The following is a 22,957-nucleotide window of genomic DNA, read 5'->3' on the forward strand; positions in this document are numbered from 1 at the left end:
CCCTCGGATCAAGTTTTCTCCTCCAGACCCCACTCACAGCCACAACAGGCAAGAAGGCTCCCGACCACCACGGCAGCTCCATTTGCACAACCTTACATTCAAAATGACCATTTTGTTGTATTTCTGCTGTCAAACAATAATCAAAAGCTCCCCCAGAATAGAATATTAAGAAATATTGACCTTTATGCCTGAGAGAATGACAGTATGGTTCATTTTGGAAAGGGGGACCTTATCTGATAGAGACACACTGAAGTACCTGGGAAGGAAGGAACAGTAGTGTAGGATTTGCTTCAGAAAGTGCCGTGGTCCAGGCGACTTATGCAAGGGGAGCAAAAGCTGCACGTGCAGAAGTGGGGTGAGATGCGCACGGAGGCTGCCGATGTCACCCCTGTGCTGTGGGCAGAGCTCCCCGGGCATCCCCCAGGGCCTGACACTCTGGACAGCCCTGTCCACCCTCGCCCTGCCTGTGGGCACCTTTGCGCCCTATTTTGGCAAGAGCAACACAACAAGAGAGTTACAGGAGTGCGTTGTACGTACACAGTGTCCCCGTGGCCCAGCCGTCCGCCATCCCCACAGCCCCAGGAGTACACCTCTCCGGTGGCTGCCAAGGCCAGGTAGTGGTGACCATCAGAATGGGCAGCAATTTTGACAATGTTTCTGGAGGCAAGACCCTGGACCAGCTGTGGGGCCTAAAAGGGTAAACACAGGAAGACAGTTACTAGTGAGAAGTGCAAGTTCAACAACCACAGCATGACTTTCTTCATCTCTGTATCTCAGCCTAACAAGCCTGCACACACTGAAGCAACACGAGCATCTGGCGGTTGCTGACCATGTGTGACTAGGGGGCTGCGTGAGTGGTCACCCACAGCTTGAGGGGACAAGCATGTCCCAACTGGCCACCATCCCCCGTTCTCTCATTGTGACCTCACTGTTACTGCATGACCCCCAAAGTCAGATGGCTTTACACCTGCAAAGTCAGTTTACAGATGGGAATCACAGCTGCAGTGAGTGTCACGGCCAGGAGTCCTTGACCTTGGCAACTAACAAATTCTGCCTCGAATTCTTGACAAGGGTATGATTAAGATAATAAAGCATGACTGATAACACGAGGTGATCAAATAATACGGAATGTTTAATTAAAAAATTTGTTAAAAGACACATTGTCATTAATTCCCCTCAAAATACTCCCCCTCGCTTCGAACACACTTATCCCATCGTTCCTGCCACTTTCTGAAGCAGTTCTGGAAGTCCTCTTTCGTGAGTGTCTTTAGTCGCGCTGTCATGGTCGCAATGATTTGATGTCCTGAATCATTTTGACTTTCGGCAAGAGCCAGAAGTTGCAGGTGCCAGATCTGGTGAATAGGTAGATAAAGACACACCGTAATGTTTTTATTTGACAGAAACTGCCATGTACCAGAAGTGATGTGTGACACGGAGCGTTGTCATGATGGAGGATGATTTACGGCACACTTTAAAACACACGTTCACTCAACCATAGCTCACACCTGACTGACAGCATGGAACAAGTTGAAACTTGTCACACACTGTTACTAAGGATTGACACACTGCTTCCCATATTGAAGATCCCTGCCTTTCCATTGGATGGCATTCAGCAGCAGCATTCACTGTATTTTTTAATCACAATGGAAAGGCACCATGTCACACATCGCTTCTGGTACATGGCAATTTCTGTCAAATAAAAATATTACGTTGTGTCCCCATCCACCTCATTCACCAGATCTGGCACCATGCGACTTCTGGCTCTTCCCCCAAGTCAAAATGACCATGAAAAGTAAACGTTTTGAATCAATTCACGACACTGAGGCAGCCGCGACAGTGCAACTAAAGAAAGTCACGAAAGAGGACTTCCAGAACTGCTTCAGAAAGCGGCAAGAACGATGGATAAGTGTGTTCGAAGCGAGGGGGAGTATTTTGAGGGGGACTAATGACAATGTGTCTTACTGTAATAAGTTTTTTCTTTACACATTCACCGTATTGTCTGATCACTCTGTTGTATACAATGAACAGATGCTCAGAAACCTTCGGAAACCAAACGACCTGAAGAAGACCCAGGCTGCCAGCACCACAGCCGCCTCCCGCCCACCGCAACACCCACCAGCGTGTCGCTGTTGTAGGCCTGTGTGTACACACGGCCGGTCCTCGACAGGATCAGGAAGCGCTTCTCGGCACAGGCGATCTGCGTGACCCCCAGGCCGGCGAGGCCCTCACACTGGACCGGGCCGATCACGTTAGCATAGTACTTCCACCCTATGAGCCCCCATCCTATGACCTCCTGCAGTGAGCCCTGGAAGATAACAAAGCAGGGAATACTTTATTACAGCAGCAAGGAAATGTCTTTCTTAGTCAAATAAAGACAGAGCAAGTAAAAAAAGGAGCTGATCCAAAATATCAAGACAAGTCCTAACATTCCCTATCACCTCCGCTGACAGGTGAGACACAGTGACTGAACAGGTTGCCTTCCCACAGCGTTTCACCGACAGAGCCCGTGAGAAAGTAGAACAACAGGGCCTTAAACATACTGAGAAATAGGACGTGGTCGTTCTGTGCCACAGCAGGCAGAGACCTGAGAGCCTAGGCACAAGGCGGGGAGACAAGTGTCCCTACTGCTGGAGGGGGTGACAGGGACCATGCCACATGCGAGCAGTTTGGTGTGATCAGCTAACGTGTCACCCACGCCGCGTACATCACTGCTGGCACACGCACAGCGCACGAATGGACAAGCCAGTCATCGTGGCACTATCTGGGAGCAAACTTCTGGCAGCACAAGTGCCCACCGACAGATGGCTGCTAAAAACTCAGGACACACCCACACATGAAGCCCGAGTTGCTGTTAAGACGACGACGACAGAGCCCCGGGGTTCACTGATACAGAGTGCTCTGCAGGACACACGGCTCAGGGAAAGCAGTGCGACAGGCCACCGCTAAAGCGTCATCCCAGACAGCACCGCAAGGGCACGAGACGGAGAAGTGAGCAGCAGGAGGAAGGAAGGTGGATGGCGAGGGCGTGAGAAAAGGAATGGACAATGTGGCTTTGCATTTAATTTTGATTTTTGAACCATGTTCACGTTACTTATTTTGGGAAAAGTGACTATTAAAAGAAATAAAGACTCTTCATATTAAAAATAAAGTTACAAAAACCCGGACTCAAAACTAGGGCGGTCTGCATGACCCCAGCAAAGGGCAGTTTTCCCAGGGTGCCATGGGGCAATGCAGTGCTGAGCAGGTATGACTAGGGAGGGCCTCGGCATGTCCTTAGTGTGTCACCATCGCTCTGAGCGGCACCAGCAGACGGCTCTGCTCAGGGCTCCACGTGTAGACAGGCGCTGGAGCTTCCAAGGAAGGCTGGGGTGTGAGACACACTGTGAGCATGAGCCTCCTGAACCTGGGACTGGGACCGGGGGTGGGTCTGTAACCCGTGGGCACTCAGCTGACCACCACACCTGAAGCTGTGCAAGACATTGTCTGGAGTCAGGCCACTCAAGCCGCACAGAGAACGGGTGTCCCAGGAGGCATGGAGCAGGCCGGCGTGGCACCACCTGGGGCCCGCAGAGGTCTGCCCCGCCGACGACATACCTTGTGGGACGTGGGCGAGCTGCAGAGCGGCGGCATGCAGGGGGTGGCCAGGCGGTCCAGGTGAGCCATGACGACCACTGCAGTCTGCCGCAAGTCGATGGCGAGCTCACTGTCTTCGGGAAGAGTGAGGTACCTCAGGAAACTCTCGTTGGGGCTCAGAGGGCCGGACAGAAGCTGCAGAGGAAGTGAGCAAACATGTTCAGGGATGGGCAAAGTCAAGTAACACATTGCCTTCAGGAGGCTTCCTGTTCTGCTGTTCAGTTGCACATTACCTGTCACCTGCTCCTTTGGCCATCAATGGTTAAGTGTCACGATGCACTGACACTGGCCCCTGATCCACGTTTACACACTCGCTGCGTGACTGCACCCTCCACAGGGCCAGTGGCAGCCCAGCCACCCCGCAGGTTCACCACCCACAGACCTCAGAAGCGCGAGGAGTAAGCTTTCTGGGCACACAGCACTGCCCCTCTGCCTGGCTTTGAAAACTCAAACAAACACCACTTATTTCAATCCAAATGCTGCACACTCTGGAGCAAGCCAGATTTCATTTGACATCATTAGTTCTAATTCTTGGACAGGCAGAATAGCCTTGTTGTCACCAAAGACTGCCACGTGATAGAAAAGTTAGGCTAAAACGTTATAATGGAGCGGCTATGTCTCTGCAGAAGCGACCTGCAAACCCAACCTGCACCTCTAAAAAGCAGCAGTCCTAAGGGTTCAGATTCAGGCCAGGCTTGGCCACCAGGCTCGGCGTCCTGGGATGACTCAGGTGACGTGCTTCACGAGGTGCCACACACACAGGGCTGACACAGTCAGCCAGTCTCAGTGCACTGTTCCTAAGATTTATTTACAAGAGCATGTGTCTGACGAGACTGTGTGCTGCCCATGTAACTGTTGCTAGCTGGCCTGTCTTCTCCACAAATGGCATGTGGCGAACCCAGAGGATAAAGACCTAGCCGCCCCTGTGCAGGGTCAGAGGAAGCAGGTGGACCACATGGGAACAACATGTGTTTGTGTCCATGTGCACAGTGAGACCTCACGGGGCAGCCCCTCCTCAAAGCACCCCCCCTTAGCACTACAGGGGCCCATCTACCTGCCTCCACTCGTAGAGGCGAACATGGCCTCTTTACACCCTCCAAGCCTCCTACCTTCACTCCCGTCACATCCCATGCCCCCCACCCTCCTGCCCCGCGCCCCCCATGCCTCCCCGACACCTGCCCCACCCCTGCCCCACACCGAGCTCGCTGCTGAAATCATCAAATACACCCTCCCCACTCCAGACCACCACCCCACATGTGTGCTCTGGTCCTGTGTATAAAAATCTAACTCTTAGGATAACTGAAAAATGCAAAGCCTGGGGCTGACACTTACGTGAGTGTCACCCTCAGTGTGAGGGACATCTTTCCCACAGCTCATGCTCTGGAATCGATGCAGCAAAGGGAGGAGGGGGGCACTAGTGCCCTGGGCGGAGCGCTCATTGTCCGCCTCCTGGGCCCCACTGTCCCACAGCTGAAGCAACAACAGGACGGCAGATAACATTTGGCTGAAAGAGAAAGTACCTTTACTCTCTAGTCAAAACACATTAACTTTTTCTGGCACAATCTGTCAAAAATAAAAGCAGACAGCTAAGTAAAATCGAAGAAATACTTTTGATTGGAAAGGAAAGCCAAATAACATTATCAAAACTCTTAGCAGTAAAATCACTGAATCCACACCAAGATTTTAGCACACGACATTCACCTTCTGTGGATATGAAATACAGAACCACTTAAGAAGCTCAAAACAGCACTTTCTACATGGAATTTCTGGGACGTTACATTAATGGAATAAAAATAATTATTTTAAGAAAACTAAGAAAAAAAAGAACATTTCCTAGACTGTTAGAAAGTTGAACACAGAAAAGGAAGTGAAGAAAAGCTGAGTGTGCCCAGGTTTAAAAGATAACAGTGACCTGGGACACAGTGTTTGATGACAGAACACTGCACGTTTGACACAGTCCCAGAGGATTCGGTGAGATGCCACCAAACCACAAGCCTCTGGCCCGCGGCACTCTCACCTCAGCGTGCCTCTCTGCACAGCCAGCTCTAAGAGGATGGCCAGGGCCAGACGCTGGTCCTGCAGGGGGACGCCTCCCGGCCCTTTGCTCCCCGGCGGCCCATGCACGTCCCTGAAATGACAAAGCGACGTCGAGGTGAAGGACCGCATGCTACACACGACACTGCAATGTCATCTGAACTATATTCTCTCATGGAGAAATGCATTTAATATCTAGAATCAAGTTTCTGAGACTTGCTACTAAAATTCAGCGATTTCAAAGTGCACAATTAACTTGTAAAGATATCTTTTCATTAAAATATCCATTCAGACATTAAGATTACATTAGAAGACATATTCCGAGTTTCTGTACCACAAAATCATTTGGATCATTATTCAGATGACGAGAAGGATATGTGTAGATCTATTTCCAGTCTCAGTGGCACGGGAGGTTGTTAGAGGATTGACATTCCTCTGTCGAACCGGAGAAGGGTCGGTTCTACAACCACCGAGAATCTACAGGCAGAATGTCCATGCTCATTTTCACCTCTGATCAGAAAAAGAATTTTAACTTTTCCTTGTTCTCCGATCATAAATAACAAGTCTGCTCAACCCAAGATGGGGAATAGAAGGTCTTCCAACATGACTGTTACATTTGAATTTTTGCAGTTAATTCCCAGCCTATTTTCAGAGACCCACTAAACCTAGTGCCAGTGTTTTCACCAGCAGCCCAGGGATCCAAATTCTCATTCCATTGGCACCGAGACCACAGGTGTCCCTGCTTGCTGGAAGGGACATGGCAGTGACCTCTGGCTAAGGGAAAGAGAAGAGACTTACTTTTCCTCTGAGTGTGTCTGTGCTGCTGAATTTTGTATAAGTATATGCGTGTTTTTTAAACTTAAACACCATTAGCAAAAATACATAGCACCCGGGCAGCTGGATGGCTCAGTTGGTTAGAGGGCGAGCTCTTAACCAGCTTGCCAGTTCAATTCCCGCATGGGATGGTGGCCTGTGCCCCCTGCAACCAAGATTGAAAACAGCGACTGGGCTTTGAATTGAGCTGCACCCTCCACAGCTAGATTGAGGGACAATGACTTGCAGCTGATGGGTCCTGGAGAAACACACTATCCCCCAATATTCCCCAATAAAATAAAAAAAAAGAAAAAAAAGCATAGCACCGAAGCCCAGAGTTCATGGTCTTCCTTACAATGATTCACATTCAAATTTTTTTTTTTAACAGGACTTTATTGGGGAACAATGTGTACTTCCAGGACTTTTTTTTTTTTTTCCCCAAGTCAAGTTGTCCTTTCAATCTTAGTCGTGGAGGGCGCTGCTCAGCTCCAGGTCCAGTTGCCATTGCTAGTTGCAGGAGACGCAGCCCACCATCCTTTGTGGGAGTCGAACCGGCAACCTTGTGGTTGAGAGGACGCGCTCCAACCAACTGAGCCATCCAGGAGCTCAGTGGCAGCTCAGCTCAAGGTGCCGTGTTCAATCTTAGTTGCAGGGGGCGGAGCCCACCATCCCTTACGGGACTCAAGGAGTTGAACCGGCAACCTTGGGGTTGAGAGCCCACTGGCCCATGTGGGAATCAAACCGGCAGACTCTGGAGTTAGGAGCACGGAGCTCCACCCGCCTGAGCCACCGGGCCGGCCCCCATGCTGTCAATTAAGATTACACCCACCGTCCAATGGTGCACCCACATTCTCACTGATAGGCACATAACCGGTGTTCAAACCCTTTATGAATGACTGATCCCCAAGACAAAATGTCTGAGATTAATTAAAAACACATCTCTCACTATCCGCCCCACTCGCTATGACAGCTCCCTGGGTCCGATCAGAGTCCCAGAAGTCGAACTTTGAAAAGCTGAGACCAAGCTCTGGAATCAGAGGGTGCTACAAACACACGCCCACACCAACCACTGAGGCTCTCAGCTCTAGTAAAGGTCAGTGGGAGCTGGAGCCTGTGGGAAACATGCAGCAGTGAGGTGTGGGAGGCGAGGACTCACCCCGTAACGACGGCCCTGAGGAACCTGGTGGCTCTCTCCACCACCTCCAGCCACACAGAGGACACCGCGCTGTCATCGAAAAGTGAGGCCTCGGGCAGGGCTCTCAGCGCCTCCAGGGACTCCTGCAACAGCTCGCTGCACAGGTCCGCATCCTCCCCTGGGCACACGAGCACATCAGTGAGCGCCATCCACTCCATGGGCAGCACTGTCCCCACTCTCTGGGCAGTCCAACTGCTCAGCGTGAGGATGCCGCTGCCACACGGGCCGCCTCTCTTCCCTCTCAATGAGACACTCAAGAACTCCAGGGACTGCAACAGGACACAGTGGCCCCAGAGCCAATTCTGTCTTTGTGAGTCTATGTGAGCACATCGGACCTCCCATTCCCCTAGACGATAAATCTATACTGAGGCACTGCAGTGAGTGACTTTTACCTATTTTTCTTTGGAAAAAAGCACAAACCGGAGAAGTCAAACAGATTCTGAAGCCTATCATTTACAAACAAGATACATGAGGTATAGGCAGCACGTGGAACCAGCCCAGGGGCTGGTGAGCACAGGCCAGTGGCCAGGCCCATGTCCCTGACGACCAGGCCCACTACCTGACGGCCGGGCCCACTGCCTGACGGCCGGGCCCACTACCTGACGGCCGGGCCCACTACCTGACCGCCGGGCCCACTACCTGACGGCCGGGCCCACTACCTGACCGCCAGGCCCACTACCTGTCCGCCAGGCTGACGTCCCTGACCACCAGGCCCACGTACTCTCAACCGCCAGGCTCACGTACCTGACCGCCAGGCCCGGCGCAGGAACGCAAAGGCGAAAGACAGGGCTGCCCGGGATCCGACTCTCGCAAGTCCTTCCACCCCTTTGCCAGAGGGCCGGGAACTGCGGACAGTACACATGGGGGTGACAAGCGGTCAGTCATGGGATGTACTAATGTTAAAATCAAACCAATGATATGGAAGAATTTGCACCAAATTGTGGTCGGTGGGTTTTTTAGATGGTAGGATCACAAATGACTTTTAGTCTCATTTTTTAAAAATTTTTACCAAATTTCCTTTCTAAAGGAAAAGTTTTCTCTTTCAGGAAGAAAAAAAACAAAAACACATTACAAAGAATTTTAAATGACTTACAAATGAGCTCACGAGATCACCTCAGGGCACCGAGGTTATTGGTGGGGGAGGATGGGAAACAGGTCAGTACAGAAATGGGGGGATGAAACCTCAGGTGGAAGAGAAGGCAGGAGAGCGGTGAGGGGCACGTGGAGCACTCTGCGCAATGTCCAAGACCCTGCACCCAGGCTGGACTGTTTGTTCTGGACCTTTCCCTTCTCAGGCCAACGTTGACTGCTGGGTTCAGAGCCCACGTACTGGTCCTATTCTCTTTCACCCTCACCATGCTGAGGTTCCCTTCCTGAACTCAGTGCTAATCTCTGTCATGTCTCCTTTGAAGCTTGTTACTACTTATGCATGTTAATTTAAGAAGACATGGTTTCATTTTGCATATTATGAAATTATACAGTTTTCCATGAAAATCATCCTAAACAAAAAACAAAAACTAGAACACAAACGTGCATGTACCATATAAACGCAGTTACGCATAGCAAGTAATTTTATTTTCAACTTTGTATTGTTAAATACTTCTCTAACTATTCTCCAAATTTATTATAATCTGTTTTCATAATCAGGAAGAAATGCTATTAAAAATGGGTAATGACAAGGAATGATCTCCCCAAGATATAATGTCACGTTCCAGGAGCAGTGAAGGCTGTGGGGACACCACAGAGGCAGCTGGCAGGCACATGTCTGTGGTGCCTGAGGGGAAACAAGACACTGTAGTTAAGGACCACCCCAAGGCGATGCCTGGGAGAAAGAAACAAAGAGGCTGACACTTTGTTTCTGAATGAGAACTAAACATTGTAAGACACAGATGTGTAACAAGATACTAGTCTTTAGGACAGAAACACAGGCTTAGTGTTCAGAGGAGGTGGAAGGCGCCCCTGAGCAAGCCACTGAAGAGAAGCAGAAGCTGGGCCCCCTCAGCCCTGAATCTGTACAGTGTGAGAACTGCTACATCTGCAACAAGTGGCTCAGCAGCTAGTTCCACAAAACAGTGACCCACCACTATCCAATAAATGAAGAAATGAGGAAATCTGCACAAATTTAGGACATATCACTACACAGCTAATAGAATGGCTAAAGTGAAAAAGTGACAACAGCAAAGGGGCGAGAAGGATGTGGAGAAACGGGTCCCTCACACAGGGCTGGTGACCGTGTGAGGTGGTACAGCTTCTGTGGAAAAGAACGGCAGTGTCTTCCAGGCCCAAACGCAAGACAGAGCACTTACCCTCCAGGGCATTCATTCCAGAGAAATGAAACAGGGTCACACAGAAACCTGTCCTTGAAGATTCACAGCAGCTCTATTCGTAATACTCAAAAACTGTAACCGGTCATCTCAAGGTACCCTCCCACGGGTGAAGGCACATCCACACCATGGACCCCACTCGGCAGTGCCGACACATGCAAGCACTCGGAGGGGTCTCCAGGGAATGCTGCTGCGTGAAAAAACGCACCATACAGGTTACATGACAGACCTGGGGACCACAGTAGTGGTGGCCAGGGTTCACGGCAGGGGGAGGACAAAGGAGGTGGGTGCAGCTAGAAAAAGGTCCTGTCTTATACCCAGACTGTGGCAGTAATGACAGAAATCCACACTTGTGATAAAATCGCATGGAAATGCACACACAGCTCAGCGTACACCCCTGGGGATTTTAGCACACCGGTAACTGAGTCAAAGCCACTGTCCTATTTGTGACACTGCAAGTGGCCTCCTTGGGGGAGTGGCGGAAGACAGAAGGACTCTGCACCATTTCTTACAACTACATACAAATCCACAAGTATCTACAAATAAATGTTTTTAAGTTTAGAAATTTCCTCTATTTAATGAAAAGTAGATTTCAATTAATCCATCAACCCTTATGTCACCTCAACAGAAAGATAAGCGGGGCTGCCGGCCACTTCTGCAATCTTAGGGAATTCAGTTTGACTCAGCAAACACGCAGAATGCCTAGAGAAGCCCCAAATCTACCACCCAGTGACTGTCACAGTCAAGGAGGAAAGGGCTAGGCTGTCATCACACGGTGTCACTTGGTTCAATTTTTCTTAGAACTACTGCTCCAATGCATGATATGTAATGTGATTTCAATGAGATTTCAACAGGAAAAAAACAAGGAACTATGCTACACTTGGCTCATCTTATCTCTGAGACACACGATAACAAGGCTTTTCCTCCCCTGCTTCTTTCTGCCTCCTGTACTTGCCAGGTGCTCTATAGGGAGTAAAAGTCAATATTACAATCAAATAAAACCAACTTTCCAACTACATAAAATATGAATTCTATCTGGACATCTTTTAGTCTAGCCTTCTGAGAACAAAAGTCTAGTAGACAGCTATACTTTGGAAAAACAGAATTTGATACAGCCTTAATTTAAGCATTACAATGCCTGTTAGTTAATGCCTCTGAGAAAACCTGCTGATGTGTACCGACATGTTAAGTCACGTGCCTGAAAGCATCTCTTATAATAAAAGAGCAAGAAAATCATATTAGGAAGAGAACAATGAAGCATCTCAACTAGTTAGGCACTAAGTATTACAATCTGACTATTCCCTATCCAGTAGCAAAACAAAACAGATACAATGATCAGATACCGTTGCCAAATCTAGACATGTCGCTCTAAACCTTTGGTGGGATTCTACACTAACTGACAGGAAAATGTCTTTAAAATAACGGCATAGCCTGGCTAGTATCTGAGCAAACTGGCAAAGCCATTCTCCAGATTATAGAAAACATTCAAAAAGAATAAAGTTTCATAAAGATGAAAAAGGATCTATGCTGAACACCTCAATTAAACTTTCCTGGACAAAACATCCTGAATTTTACATTTAGCTGGTATTAGCGTGCTTTCTTCATTCTCCTGTTACCTTTTTTTGTCCACAGGGGGCAAAGAAATGCTGCTGCTTTTCCATTTCACTTTGACGTTCTCCTGGAAAACAGTTCTATTCAAGGCGATGAAATAGCGCTCCAGGATGGCCAGCCTCTGCTTGAGTCTCAGGGCGGAGAGGGTGCTGGCGGCTGACTGCATGGCCAGAGCGTGCTGCTCTCTCACCAACACAGACAGACATTCCTTCAGCTCACGCACGTCTAGAAAACACAGTAAGAAAACATCCTTGGGCACTTTGTTGTATTGTGAGAAAACCGATGATACGAGGTGACACTTGAGTGCTGAATTAATATGTGCCAAAACACTGTGAGCACTTTACACATATTAGATAATCGTCACAGCCACCATCAAGAGGCGCTACTGCCCGTTGATCTCATGGAGGGGGAAACCGAGGCGCAGGCGACTCGCCCAAGGCCAAGGCCAAGGCCGCCCGGAGGAGGAGGAGGAGGAGGAGGACCCGTGGCACAGGCCACTCGGAGGCACCGTGGGACACGACTGCCTCTCTGTGAGCGCTGTGCGAGCTTTAACACAGAACGACGGAGGCAGTGCTTACGGGGAGCGCATTTCCTAGACACAGACAGAAGCTCCACCCATCACTCTCGTTATCCTGGCACCAAACTCTCCATTGTTTGGTGTTGAAGAAAACCTTTTTATTTTATATATTCTTCTTATAATTGAATTTTACACTGTGTACAAATTTTAATACAATTTTTTAATATTTCCATGAAAAAATTAAAGTTACAATAAGCAGGTGGGGAAATATTTAATAGCACACAAAACGGAATTCAAGATGAAAAAGTGTCATGAGACAAAAGGACGAATATTCTGTGATTCTACTGCTTACTTGAGGTAAGCAAGCTAGTCAATACCCTAAAGGCACAAAGTCCAGTGGTGGATTCCAGGGGCTGGGGGCAGAGAAGAAATGGGACTTGTGGTTTACTGAGCAGCGTTTCAGTTTGGGAAGATGAAGAGGTTCTAGAAATGGATCGTGGTGATGGCTACAGAACAGTGTGAATGTACTTCATGTCACTGAACTGTCACTTCATAATGGTTGAAATGGTAAACTGTATGTTATGTATAGTTTACCACAATATTAAAAAAATTTAAGTTAAATTTTTAAAAACTCTATGAGCAAAAAAGCAGCCTATCTATGGTATCAAGAAAGTGAGCACTAAGCAGGTCTAGCTTTCCAAAGGATGGGAATCTCAGATCATAATACCTGGCTGTTTGCCCCACACCCAGCTCTCTAAGATTGATTTGGCCCTGTATGCAGCTGCAGGAGCTTCTTCTTCATCCTTTTTCTCTTTGTCATTCGCATCTTCTTTCTTTGTTCCACTCTGAGTATCAACACCATCATCTGGAAAATTTTTTTAAAAATTTTTAATATATAAATTGCTTTCCAAAATGTAACACCCACTTGTTAGTCTCTTTGCTAAGTCCCTTCCAGAAATGGAAAGGTTAAGTTACAATGCTCACCATTAGCTGAATGTTTGATTTTTTTTTAATTTCATGAGTCATCACCCTAACGGGTACATTGTGATTTACAAAGTAATGAATGCCCAGTGACCCTTTTAATAAAGAAATCAAAGTATCACACAAATTCTTCTTTAAGCATGCCTTCCAAAACAGACCATCAATTTCCCACTACATTTCACCGCCAACAAACTCCGTCGTTGGTGTTCACCTGCTTGAATTTCACACGCATGCTTCTACCCAGTGACTGCCAGTTGCTGTGTGTCCATGGGAAGGGAAGATGTGGAATGGGATCATGGTTCAAAAATCACCTCAACTCTATGCGTTGCTCAACTCCATCACCAGCTGAGAACCACTGTGACACAGGGCAACCCTCGTTGACTGACAGAGTGTAATACAGAAGCGTTGGGACGCCCACATGCAGGGGATGGGCTGGGAAGCCCCTCATTTCTGCAGGAGCTCACTGCTGCCATCAGAGCGTCCCGTGCTCCAGGCCCCCAGTGTGGGAAGACGAGCAGACCAAGGAGAACTGCCCCTCCCCAGACTGACCTCGTCTAAGCAAATCTTATTAACAAACCCACTGCAGGTCCCAGGACCACGGAAGGCCACACACGTGTCCACACCTCGTGGCCTGTGCTGTGCTCTAACGCCCAGGTGGAGCCATGAAGCTCAGCCTGTGAAGCACTTTACTCCTTTCCATCTGATGCTGTTTCGAAGAGTAATAACTTAACCAGAGGCTTGAGTCTTTTCATCTGCTTCCTTCCAAAACTAGAGGCCAGAAATCGGGTCTCCAACTAACAAGCCCCAGGGCAGCCTCGCTGGGATGTGTCTGTCAGGAGAGACTCCAGCCGAAGCTGACATCACCCTTCCAGCAGACAGCAGGCCGACTCCCGGGGCTGGGTTAGGCTTTCCACAAGGGACTCAGAATACAGAGCAATGAGAATTAATTATGGAGAACAGGTAGATTTACGAGGGCGCTCTAACTGTGGTCATTTGCTGTGGAACATGTTGGTTTTTGAATGTTCTCCTTTCTAAGCAGCACACAGAGCAGCCCTAACCCCCAATATAACAGGTTGGGCCTGCACAAGGCACGTGGCACACTGACAAGCAACATCGTCAGCAGGACTTGGAAATGTGTTACAAACGCAAATCCCAGGCCCCATGCCAACCACAGAATCGGAACTCTGGGGGTGGCGCCAGCCATGGGGCGGGGGTCTGACCAAGTGGCACCAGGAATCAGGATTTAATTCTTTTCTAAAAGTCACTATTTATGGTTAGCCACAAGATATATTTCAAAACTTAAAAGAAAAAATCCTAACTGCAGTGCCTAGAAGCCGCAGACGACACATCAGAGGAGGACACCACAGTGAGATGGCTTGAGGCCTTCAGCATACAGAGAACGATGAGCTCCAGGTGGCCCGTGATACTGACTGTCATTTACACAATCACCAAAGTGAAAATCAAACTTCAAAGAGTTAGGCTTAGACACTCCTGTTCTTACAGCACATTCCAAAATTTCTATAAAATGCAATTTATAAAAGTCTTGACAAAGTGAAACGTACTAGTTAAAGGACCTTACCTTTTCTAGGTGGAAGCTCTCCATTCTGGGTTAACTCCGCCCCAATATATACAATTTCGCCATCTTTAACCATTTCATTCCACAGACCACAGAGTCCATCTCTCGTGAATGCAAGCTGGCAATGATAAATGAGATAAACTTATGGAGTGAGCATACTCACAAAGCAACCCTTAAAGCAAACCTTAAAGCAAACCTTAAAGAAGACATGAAAAAAACTCACTTCCTTTCATGTGTTCAATCACTCAACAGTTAACGAAAATTATTCCAAGAAATATAGTTAAGTGAAAAAGGCACAGTGTATAGTAGTGTACATACTATGCCAACTTTTGCATAAGGTCCAAGAAAAAAGACACATAATGCACATAAGCCAGACACAAATAGCAATGATTCTCTCTAGGGAGACAGGAAGGCCAATATGGGAGGAGGCAGGAGAGAAGAATGAAAGCAAGATTTTGAGCATATCTTATATACTTTCACTTCTAAAACACATAAATGATTTCCATCAAAAAGTTAAAGTTAAATCCTAAAAATGCAAAACCTAGAACTGGGGACAAGTAAATTAATCTGTTTATCAGAAAGAAAAGTGTTTCAAGGGACTTTCGAATTATACATCTTTAGTCAGATATACTCCAAGGGAAAAAAAATCTTAACTTTACGCGCTGGTTTCACTGATAATCACAATATTGACATGAAAATTTTAAAGTTAGTGCATGTTATACTATACGATAAAGTAATGTTAACATAACAAAACGTACTTTTATGATAAAGTGTGTCAGTGTTACTAGAAACTAAGGTTTTCAGCGTAAAAGATAAAACCAAGAACTTTTAAAGAACAATTTGAATTGAAAACCTCAGTATGAACTTATATTGATCACGTCTGCTGCTCCATCTTTGGAAAGGAAGCAGACCTGGGGGCCCTCTAACAGCAGTGAGGACACCCAGCGCCCAGATGCTGGTTTCCCAGTTCCACATTCCAGTACGAAACCTGGGATCTTGGAAATCAGGCTGACTCAGGGACCAGAACAGACAAAATGAGCCTGGAAAAGCTTATGTTTGCACTAAGAAAGTTGCTCAAAGCCTGATGGCAACTCTACTGGCCAAATTTGGAACAATTTTGAGCATCAAAATACACAACTAGAGTGGACTGCAAAAGTAAATGAAAACACCAAAGTCCATCATGACAGTCAAAGAGAAAACAAAATTGCTCTCTCCTGTCAGGATCTGGGAATCAGAAAAGGCTTCTCAGGGCATGCAGCTGCGAGGGGAGGTGCACAGTGGCCACCCAGAGAAGGCACCCATTCCAAAAACTGCAGGCACGACAAAGCCCTCTCGCAAGACACACACAGTTTCAGACCCTGAAACAGACACGTCTGTGGGCCCGTCTTTAATGGAAGGCCAGGACCTCTAACTAGTCAGCAACCAGCACGTACCACCCTCATGAACCATCCACTGCCTCCCAAATCAGTGTCTAAAGTCGAGCACGAGCTGCACGCAGGGCACTGAGCAGTCTCCGCGCAGCTTCTCCTAGGCTCTCAGGACTGCTCCGTCCCACAGTTCTCTCACCTAACAAGGAGTTTTCCAGCATCTCACTCCTCACCTACCGCACACATACTGCCAGCCCCACATGCGGGCAGGGCCCGTGCATAGAGGCGCCATCACCCTGGACTAGGCTCCGTTTCCTTCTGTGGCAAAGGGAAGGAACGTCTCCTGCATCAGCGAGGTCCCTCATCAGCTCAGTGCTAGGTCAGTCAAAGGAGGCTCACCCCGCGGGCCCTGCTTTCTCAGGTGACCACCCTCGGAGGACGAGGCCAGCGGAAGACACACTCCACAGCCGTGCAGGGCAAGCTGCTCTAGCTGCCTGTGGAGGGGGCGGCCTCCAGGAACCCGTGCCTCAGTCCCAGACCCAACACCCATGAGACCCCAGTGAGACCCCGCTGAGCACGCAGCACAGCCAACACCCTGCTGTGCCGTGAGACCCGAAGCAGACGATGCAGCTCAGCCATGGCCAGACTCCTGGCCACAGAAACTGGGAGACAGTACGGGAGTTGTTTTAAGTTGCTGAATTGGTGGCCAGTGACTTCTTATGTAGCAAGAGAAAACCAATTCGGTACCCAACTGAGTTTCACAGAAGCCACCGCTTTCAGCACATACCTGATCTGTTCACTAACAAGGTAATTCCATAAACATACTCGGGACCAAAACATATGACTCTTGGCAAAAGTATCAATTAGCAGGGGGAGAAGTAAAGTCCTTCCCGAAAAGTGAGCTACAGACATTCAGGGCCCCTGAGGTTTGAACGAGGAGATGGAAAGACTTGCCTCCTCCGGGTAGGAGGAGAGCAGCTAAGACCTGCTGCTGCGTGCGGTTCAGTCTAGTCCCCACACTGCCACACAAGCTGGGGGGCAAACAGTGACCAGACAGCATCACGCTCCAGGGGATCAACGATCACATCTTAAATCAAAACTCAGTCCCCGGGCAGTGGATGGAGACAAAAGAGGAAACTAGCAACAGAAAATAACTCAGGAGGCCTTCGCCAAGAGCCCCCTCAAAACGTGAGAACCTAAGCCCAGACCGGAAAGCAGAGTATTTAAGACATTTCAGATCAAATGGGACAGATGTGAAAAGTGAAAAAAGGTACAAACAGAACTGGAATGAGAGAATTAGCTCAGTTTTAACCACTGAGATTTGCACTAACGACTGAACATAAACATGGAGACACACACACACACACACACACACACTATAAATACAAATCCAGATCTTAGCAGGGTGTTCAGGGCTGGAGATTCAAATCCAGGCCTGAAGGAGATGCCGACACCCAAGGAGAGAGGGTGGACCAGTGTCCTCAGCCCTGACTGCACACTGGGACAACTGCACACTCGGGTGGCTGGGGTCCAGGCACCATGTTTTGGGGGAAAGCCAGGTTGAGAAACGTTGGTGTTCAGAGTCATAAAAAACAGAGAAGTCGATGAGCTGACCAAGGCCTCACAGGACCAAGACTATCAGAGGCAGGCGGGGCAGAGGCCAACTGCCAAGCGTGCTCATCCTCACCAGCACCAGAACGAGCTCCCACACATGCTGTGAGGAGCCTGGGGGAGCCGGTGAGATCCTGCACAGGAGCTGCCAACACTTGAACACCAAACAGGATTGGGCTAGCCAACCCCTAAGACAGGTGTTAAACTGACTGCTTCAGAACTGTAGAATTCCACAAAATAATCCCAAATCAAACATGCCATGTCAATAAATTGCATTCTGAGTAACTTGTACGTTAGAAAATGTTTATTTTTCCTGTTTTTAAAACATGCCTGTGGGCACTGGTTGGCTCAGTGGTTGGAGCGTGGTGCTCACAGCACCAAGGTCGTGGGTTCGAGTCCCACATGGGCCAGTGAGCTGCGGGCCCCCCCTCCCCACTAGATTGAAAACGACGACTTGACATCCTGGAAAAACACATTGTTCCCCAATATTCCCCAATAATAATAACAACAACAACAATAATAAAAACATGCCTGAAATATTAATACCTGTTCAAATATTTGCAGATGACTAAAGTAAAGGTGTCTGGCTTTTTTTCTTAGCCTTGCAGAAAAAAACTTACTTAGCACCTACTGAACACATGACAGCATGCCAATTCCAAAATATTTTAAGAACAGATTTCTAGAGCAAGTGGGAAAGTCAGGCAGGAACATAAAGCACAGGTTTGAAGACATCCAGGCAGCGGGAGACTGAGACCCGGGAAAGGACAGAGAGCCTAAGGCCACCCTCCGTCAGGCGCCTGGCAATTCCATGGGCAGGGCTGAGGCCAGGAGCCCAGCAGAGTTGCTGAGACAGGCTGGAGCCAGCGTCCCCACGGGGCATAGGGCCGGTAAACACACCAGGGTTTGAGTGAGACCTCGGGGCCACACACACCAGAGGCTCGAGTGACGTGGAAGCCAACAGCCTTCCCAGGAGGGGGCCCAGTTTGGAAAGTCTGTCCCCGCTGCTCTGCAGTGACCTGGGACTGCTCGTGCTGCTAATTTCCTCAATCCTGTCTGGAAGAGGACACTGTTACCCAGAGGATGGTGACAAATTTCCATATATAATATCTGAAGCTCAAACAAAAATAACAATGGATGAGACAAGACCATGTGATTAAAAAATGACACAAACACAAGACAACAGAAACAGAGCAAGAGTGGATCCAGAAAACAGAAATACAGATAGAGACCTTGTCAGAAAAAGGAGAGCCCGAGCAATACATTAAAGTGCCGACACTACCTGGTCAGCTGCCAGCCCAGGGCAGTGAGGGTAAGGGGATGGGAGAGACGGGACAGGGAGCCCGTGAAGCCATGACGCAGCTTGTCACTCCAGGGGTCAGCAAACAACGGCCTGGCCTACCACCTGGTTTTACATGACCCACAAGCTGAGAATGCTTTTTACATTTTCCAATAGCTGAAAAATAATCAAGAGAGGGAAAACCCTTGAAGACACATGAAAATCATGACATTCCAAGGTCAGCATCCACAGTTTTTCTGCAACCCAGCCACACTCCCCTTCCTACGTGTTGGCTGTGGCCGGTGAGCAGTTGTCACAGAAAACACCTGGCTCACAGAGGCATCTACGGCCTGGTGCCTTACAGAAAAGTTGTGCTGACTGTGTGACCACATCAGCCCCGCCCCACCTGAGCCGCAGACACAGCACGTCCCTCAGCAGGCATGCCCACTAGGCATGTGAACTCTTCCACAAACTTTGCAAGGAAAAAGGAGCGATTAAAATACCCAGCTCCCTTATCTCTCCATGCCAACTGCTGAATGTTCACAACGTGGGGAGCTAGCTCCTGCTCCCCACCTTCAAGCTCTCATCCGCTCCATGGTAGGCAATTGGGAAGCCATAAGCCACGTCCTGTGTATGACGTCACATCCAAGACTGAAAGCAGACAACCTCCCATCACACCAAGCATTACAGAGTCCTAAGAGGATATGGCCTTAATAGGGCACATAAAGTAACTCAAGAGCTGCTAGATTAATCCAAACAAACCTGATGCTCAAGCTTTGAAAAGAGCAAGTTGATCGCAAGTAACTTACTGCATACCAAACAAAAGTAATGGTCTTTAAAGAAATCCAACAGAATTCAGCAAAGGGTAGCGTAGTATTTATATGTTCAGCACTCCATAAAAATTACCAGGCATGCAAACATGCCCACAATCAGAGCAATCAATCAAGAGAAATGAATCCAGAAATGACGGCAATGATGGAATTAGCAGACAAGAACAGTGAAGGCTGTATCACAGCCTTCGGTTGAGTAAAGCTCTCCAACAGAGGATGACAAGTGAAACAGAAGGTACAAAAAGGACCCAAGTGGCCTCTCCAGACAGGAAAAACACAACATGTGAAATGAAACTTCAATAAGCAGCGTTAGCGGACTGGATACTGCAGAAGTCACACCACAATCTACCATGATATGCTGTGCTCTCTCCCTGCAACACTCATTTACTCCAGGTCCTAAGCGTAACTATGGGTTTAACGCCCACCACCAGTCTTCATGGCAACCTACAGTCTGGCAGCTAAAGATCTGTGTCTGCTCCATTCCTCAGGAAGGGCTCATGGAAACAGTATGTCCTGAGTTCTCGTTCGTCGATAAGTTTGTGTCCTTTTTACCTAAAAAGTCAATTTTGCTGTAACATAAAATCCTGGGCTCACATTTTCTTTCCTTGGGTGCCTGAAAGACGTTCAATTTTCTTCTGCATAAAGCCTTGTTGTCAAAGTCTGGTAGTAAACTCGTTTTCTTTCCCTTATAACAATTATTAGCATTTTCCAAGAACCAAAATTAGTTCTTTAAAAAAGACTAACAAAGTATATAAACCCGAGAAGACTGATCCAAAATATAGAGAAGGAATAATGAAAATCATGAATTAAAAAGACACAAAAGTAATCACAAGTCATTATTCTGTATTTACAAAATTCTTTTATTTCTACGTCTCATCTATTAACTGTAAAACCTGAGAATTTACCAAGATGATCAGTTGTTTTTTAACCACCTGATATTTCTAAGCATAAAGTGACAATATATGCATTTAATAATTTTAAGTTTAATTTCAAAAGCTAACTTCTATGCTTAATTATTTCAAGCTGACAATTAGAAGAGACAAATAAATGGTCCACGTTTAATTACTGATATATTTAACAACTTTGATGGACCTCAATAGCATTATGCTGAGTGAACAAAGCCAATCTCAAAAGGTCACAAATAATACAACATTCTCGAAATGACAAAATTACAGAAATGGAGAACAGATTAGAGACTGCCAGGGTTGAAAGCTGGTGAGGGCAGGAGAGTGGCTGTAGATGGGCAGCAGGAACGAGATCTGTGTGGTAATGGGACAGTTCTCATCTTCACTGTGGTGGTGGTTACACAGACACGTGATAAAACGGTATAGAACTATGCACATGTCGTAGCAATGGCAACTTCCTGGTTTTGATATTGTACTATTGTTACATAAGATGTGACCATGGGGAGTCTGGCTGAAGAGTATACAGTGACCTCTCTACTTTCTTTGCAACTTCCTGTGAGTCTCTTATTATTTCAAAATAAAAAGTTAAAAAAAAAATTACTTCATACATATCTAATTTCATGCTCCACTTCAAAGAACCCAAAAATAGAAACTGTGGGAAATTCATCTGAGTACAGCTTATGCAAGAAAGAACGCTTAGCCTTACATGAAGACCAGCAAATAAATATGCATATATGTCTTAAAAATAAAAAGCTTTATGGTATCGTGTACTATTTTTTATAGTTCCTTTGCTTAATTGACTTTTGGGTTCACTGAAAAGCCTACCAAGCACATGAGACAGGACTTATCCTGTGAACATGAAAATGGTAACGGCAGTGAATGTAGCTGACACCTCTCAGCCTCTTCAAGAGAGCTGTAAAGGAAACATGGCGATTCAAGAGACTCCCCACAACAATCAGGAAAGAATGCTGAGAAAGTAAAAAGCGTTATATATGTAAAGCCAGCTGTATGCCTGCCATGTAATGGGTACTCCAATCAAGGCAGCTGGCTGCACGGTCCTAGGCCTCACTGATTTAAACATCTATGATCAACAAAGCCTAGGATCGTGGCCTGTGCTAATAATATACACGTATTAAAAGTTTTCACAGTGTCCAAAACTTTTCCCTTTCCAAAGTCACTAAAACCTTCTAGGGCATTTCAAACAAACAGCTGTAGAAAGTAGATTTGCCAAATCCATTGGCTAAGACACATGTTTCTAGCCCACATCTTAGTCATTAAGCAGATGTCAATTCTGTTCCCAATACAAAGCCCTACCTAAGAAATGGTGAGAGAGACACCCTCTGCAAGACAAGAGTGAGACCTGTCAGTGCGAGGTCTGCACCGCAGTGTGTCTGAGGAGGCTCCAGAGGGCAGCTGCATCTAAGCAACTCCTTAGGGCAAAACGACGACATTCGTTCCTCACGTATAATAAAAAATACTGAAGAAATGATATGAAACGAAGGTCAGTAATCACTTTTTTCACAATATTAAATAGCTTCAATATCCATTACACATTTGTCCTCTGATGCACTATCAGAAACCTAGGTCTGTCCACTGATCCCACGGAGGAGTTTGGAAGACTTCTGAATAATATTCAAAACGTCTAAGAGGGTCCAACCACTGTACAGTACACTGAATAAATCAAAAGTAAAATGGCAAAAACTCTAAGGCCTAAGTGGTGTTTCTGTATCTGCCTGACTCATCGAAGGCGCTCAACTCAGCATTAAGCTGGTTCTAGATCGAGATGCTAAGACTCATGTTTGGCAGTTATTCAATTATGACTCCTAAGAAGAAAACTTCATTAGGTAAAGTTCTTGACTTCAAAAAGTGTTCCAAAATACATAAACACTAATATAAAAACAATTCTTAAAATCAGTTTGCCTGAATTTCAGGAATTCAGAAATAAGAAATTATTCATCTTTCCCCTCCCCTACCCCACTCAAAAAAAAGATGACAAAGGAAAACAGACAGTGATTGCTAAATACAAGACAATGACAAAGAGTCACTACTATGCAAATTCTTGACCCAAGTCTTTGTGCTTTTCTTTTCTAACACTATTGATAACAATCCCATCATCCACAGCATAGTTCTGAATACTTGGCCCTCATATCTACAAGGATTAACACTTGAAAAACACTGAGGAGCAATAACGCTCCATTGCAAGTATCTACGATCAGTTGCTTACATACATGACCCTTGATAAGCAGGCATGCAGCATGCAAGATTATAGTTTAAAAGGGAGACT

The 22,957-nt window shown here is 47.0% G+C and overlaps 1 protein-coding gene across 2 annotated transcripts in view; it reads right to left on the reverse strand.

Annotated features, from left to right (window-relative positions):
• Positions 1–22,957, reverse strand: part of HERC2 (HECT and RLD domain containing E3 ubiquitin protein ligase 2) — a 139,585-nt gene that overhangs the window by 115,107 nt on the left and 1,521 nt on the right. For both annotated transcript variants that reach the window (XM_033100308.1, XM_033100307.1), the window contains exons 3-12: positions 14,688–14,802; positions 12,855–12,992; positions 11,616–11,835; positions 8,420–8,520; positions 7,637–7,793; positions 5,651–5,761; positions 4,966–5,137; positions 3,595–3,768; positions 2,117–2,305; positions 538–689 (exon numbers count right to left, since the gene is read on the reverse strand). In XM_033100308.1, coding sequence (XP_032956199.1) covers positions 538–689; positions 2,117–2,305; positions 3,595–3,768; positions 4,966–5,137; positions 5,651–5,761; positions 7,637–7,793; positions 8,420–8,520; positions 11,616–11,835; positions 12,855–12,992; positions 14,688–14,802 — 1,529 coding nt within the window. The remainder of the gene's footprint in view (positions 1–537; positions 690–2,116; positions 2,306–3,594; positions 3,769–4,965; positions 5,138–5,650; positions 5,762–7,636; positions 7,794–8,419; positions 8,521–11,615; positions 11,836–12,854; positions 12,993–14,687; positions 14,803–22,957) is intronic.

The sequence above is a fragment of the Rhinolophus ferrumequinum genome, chromosome 28 (genome assembly GCF_004115265.2).
Source record: "Rhinolophus ferrumequinum isolate MPI-CBG mRhiFer1 chromosome 28, mRhiFer1_v1.p, whole genome shotgun sequence".
In the NCBI taxonomy this organism is placed as follows: domain Eukaryota; kingdom Metazoa; phylum Chordata; class Mammalia; order Chiroptera; family Rhinolophidae; genus Rhinolophus; species Rhinolophus ferrumequinum.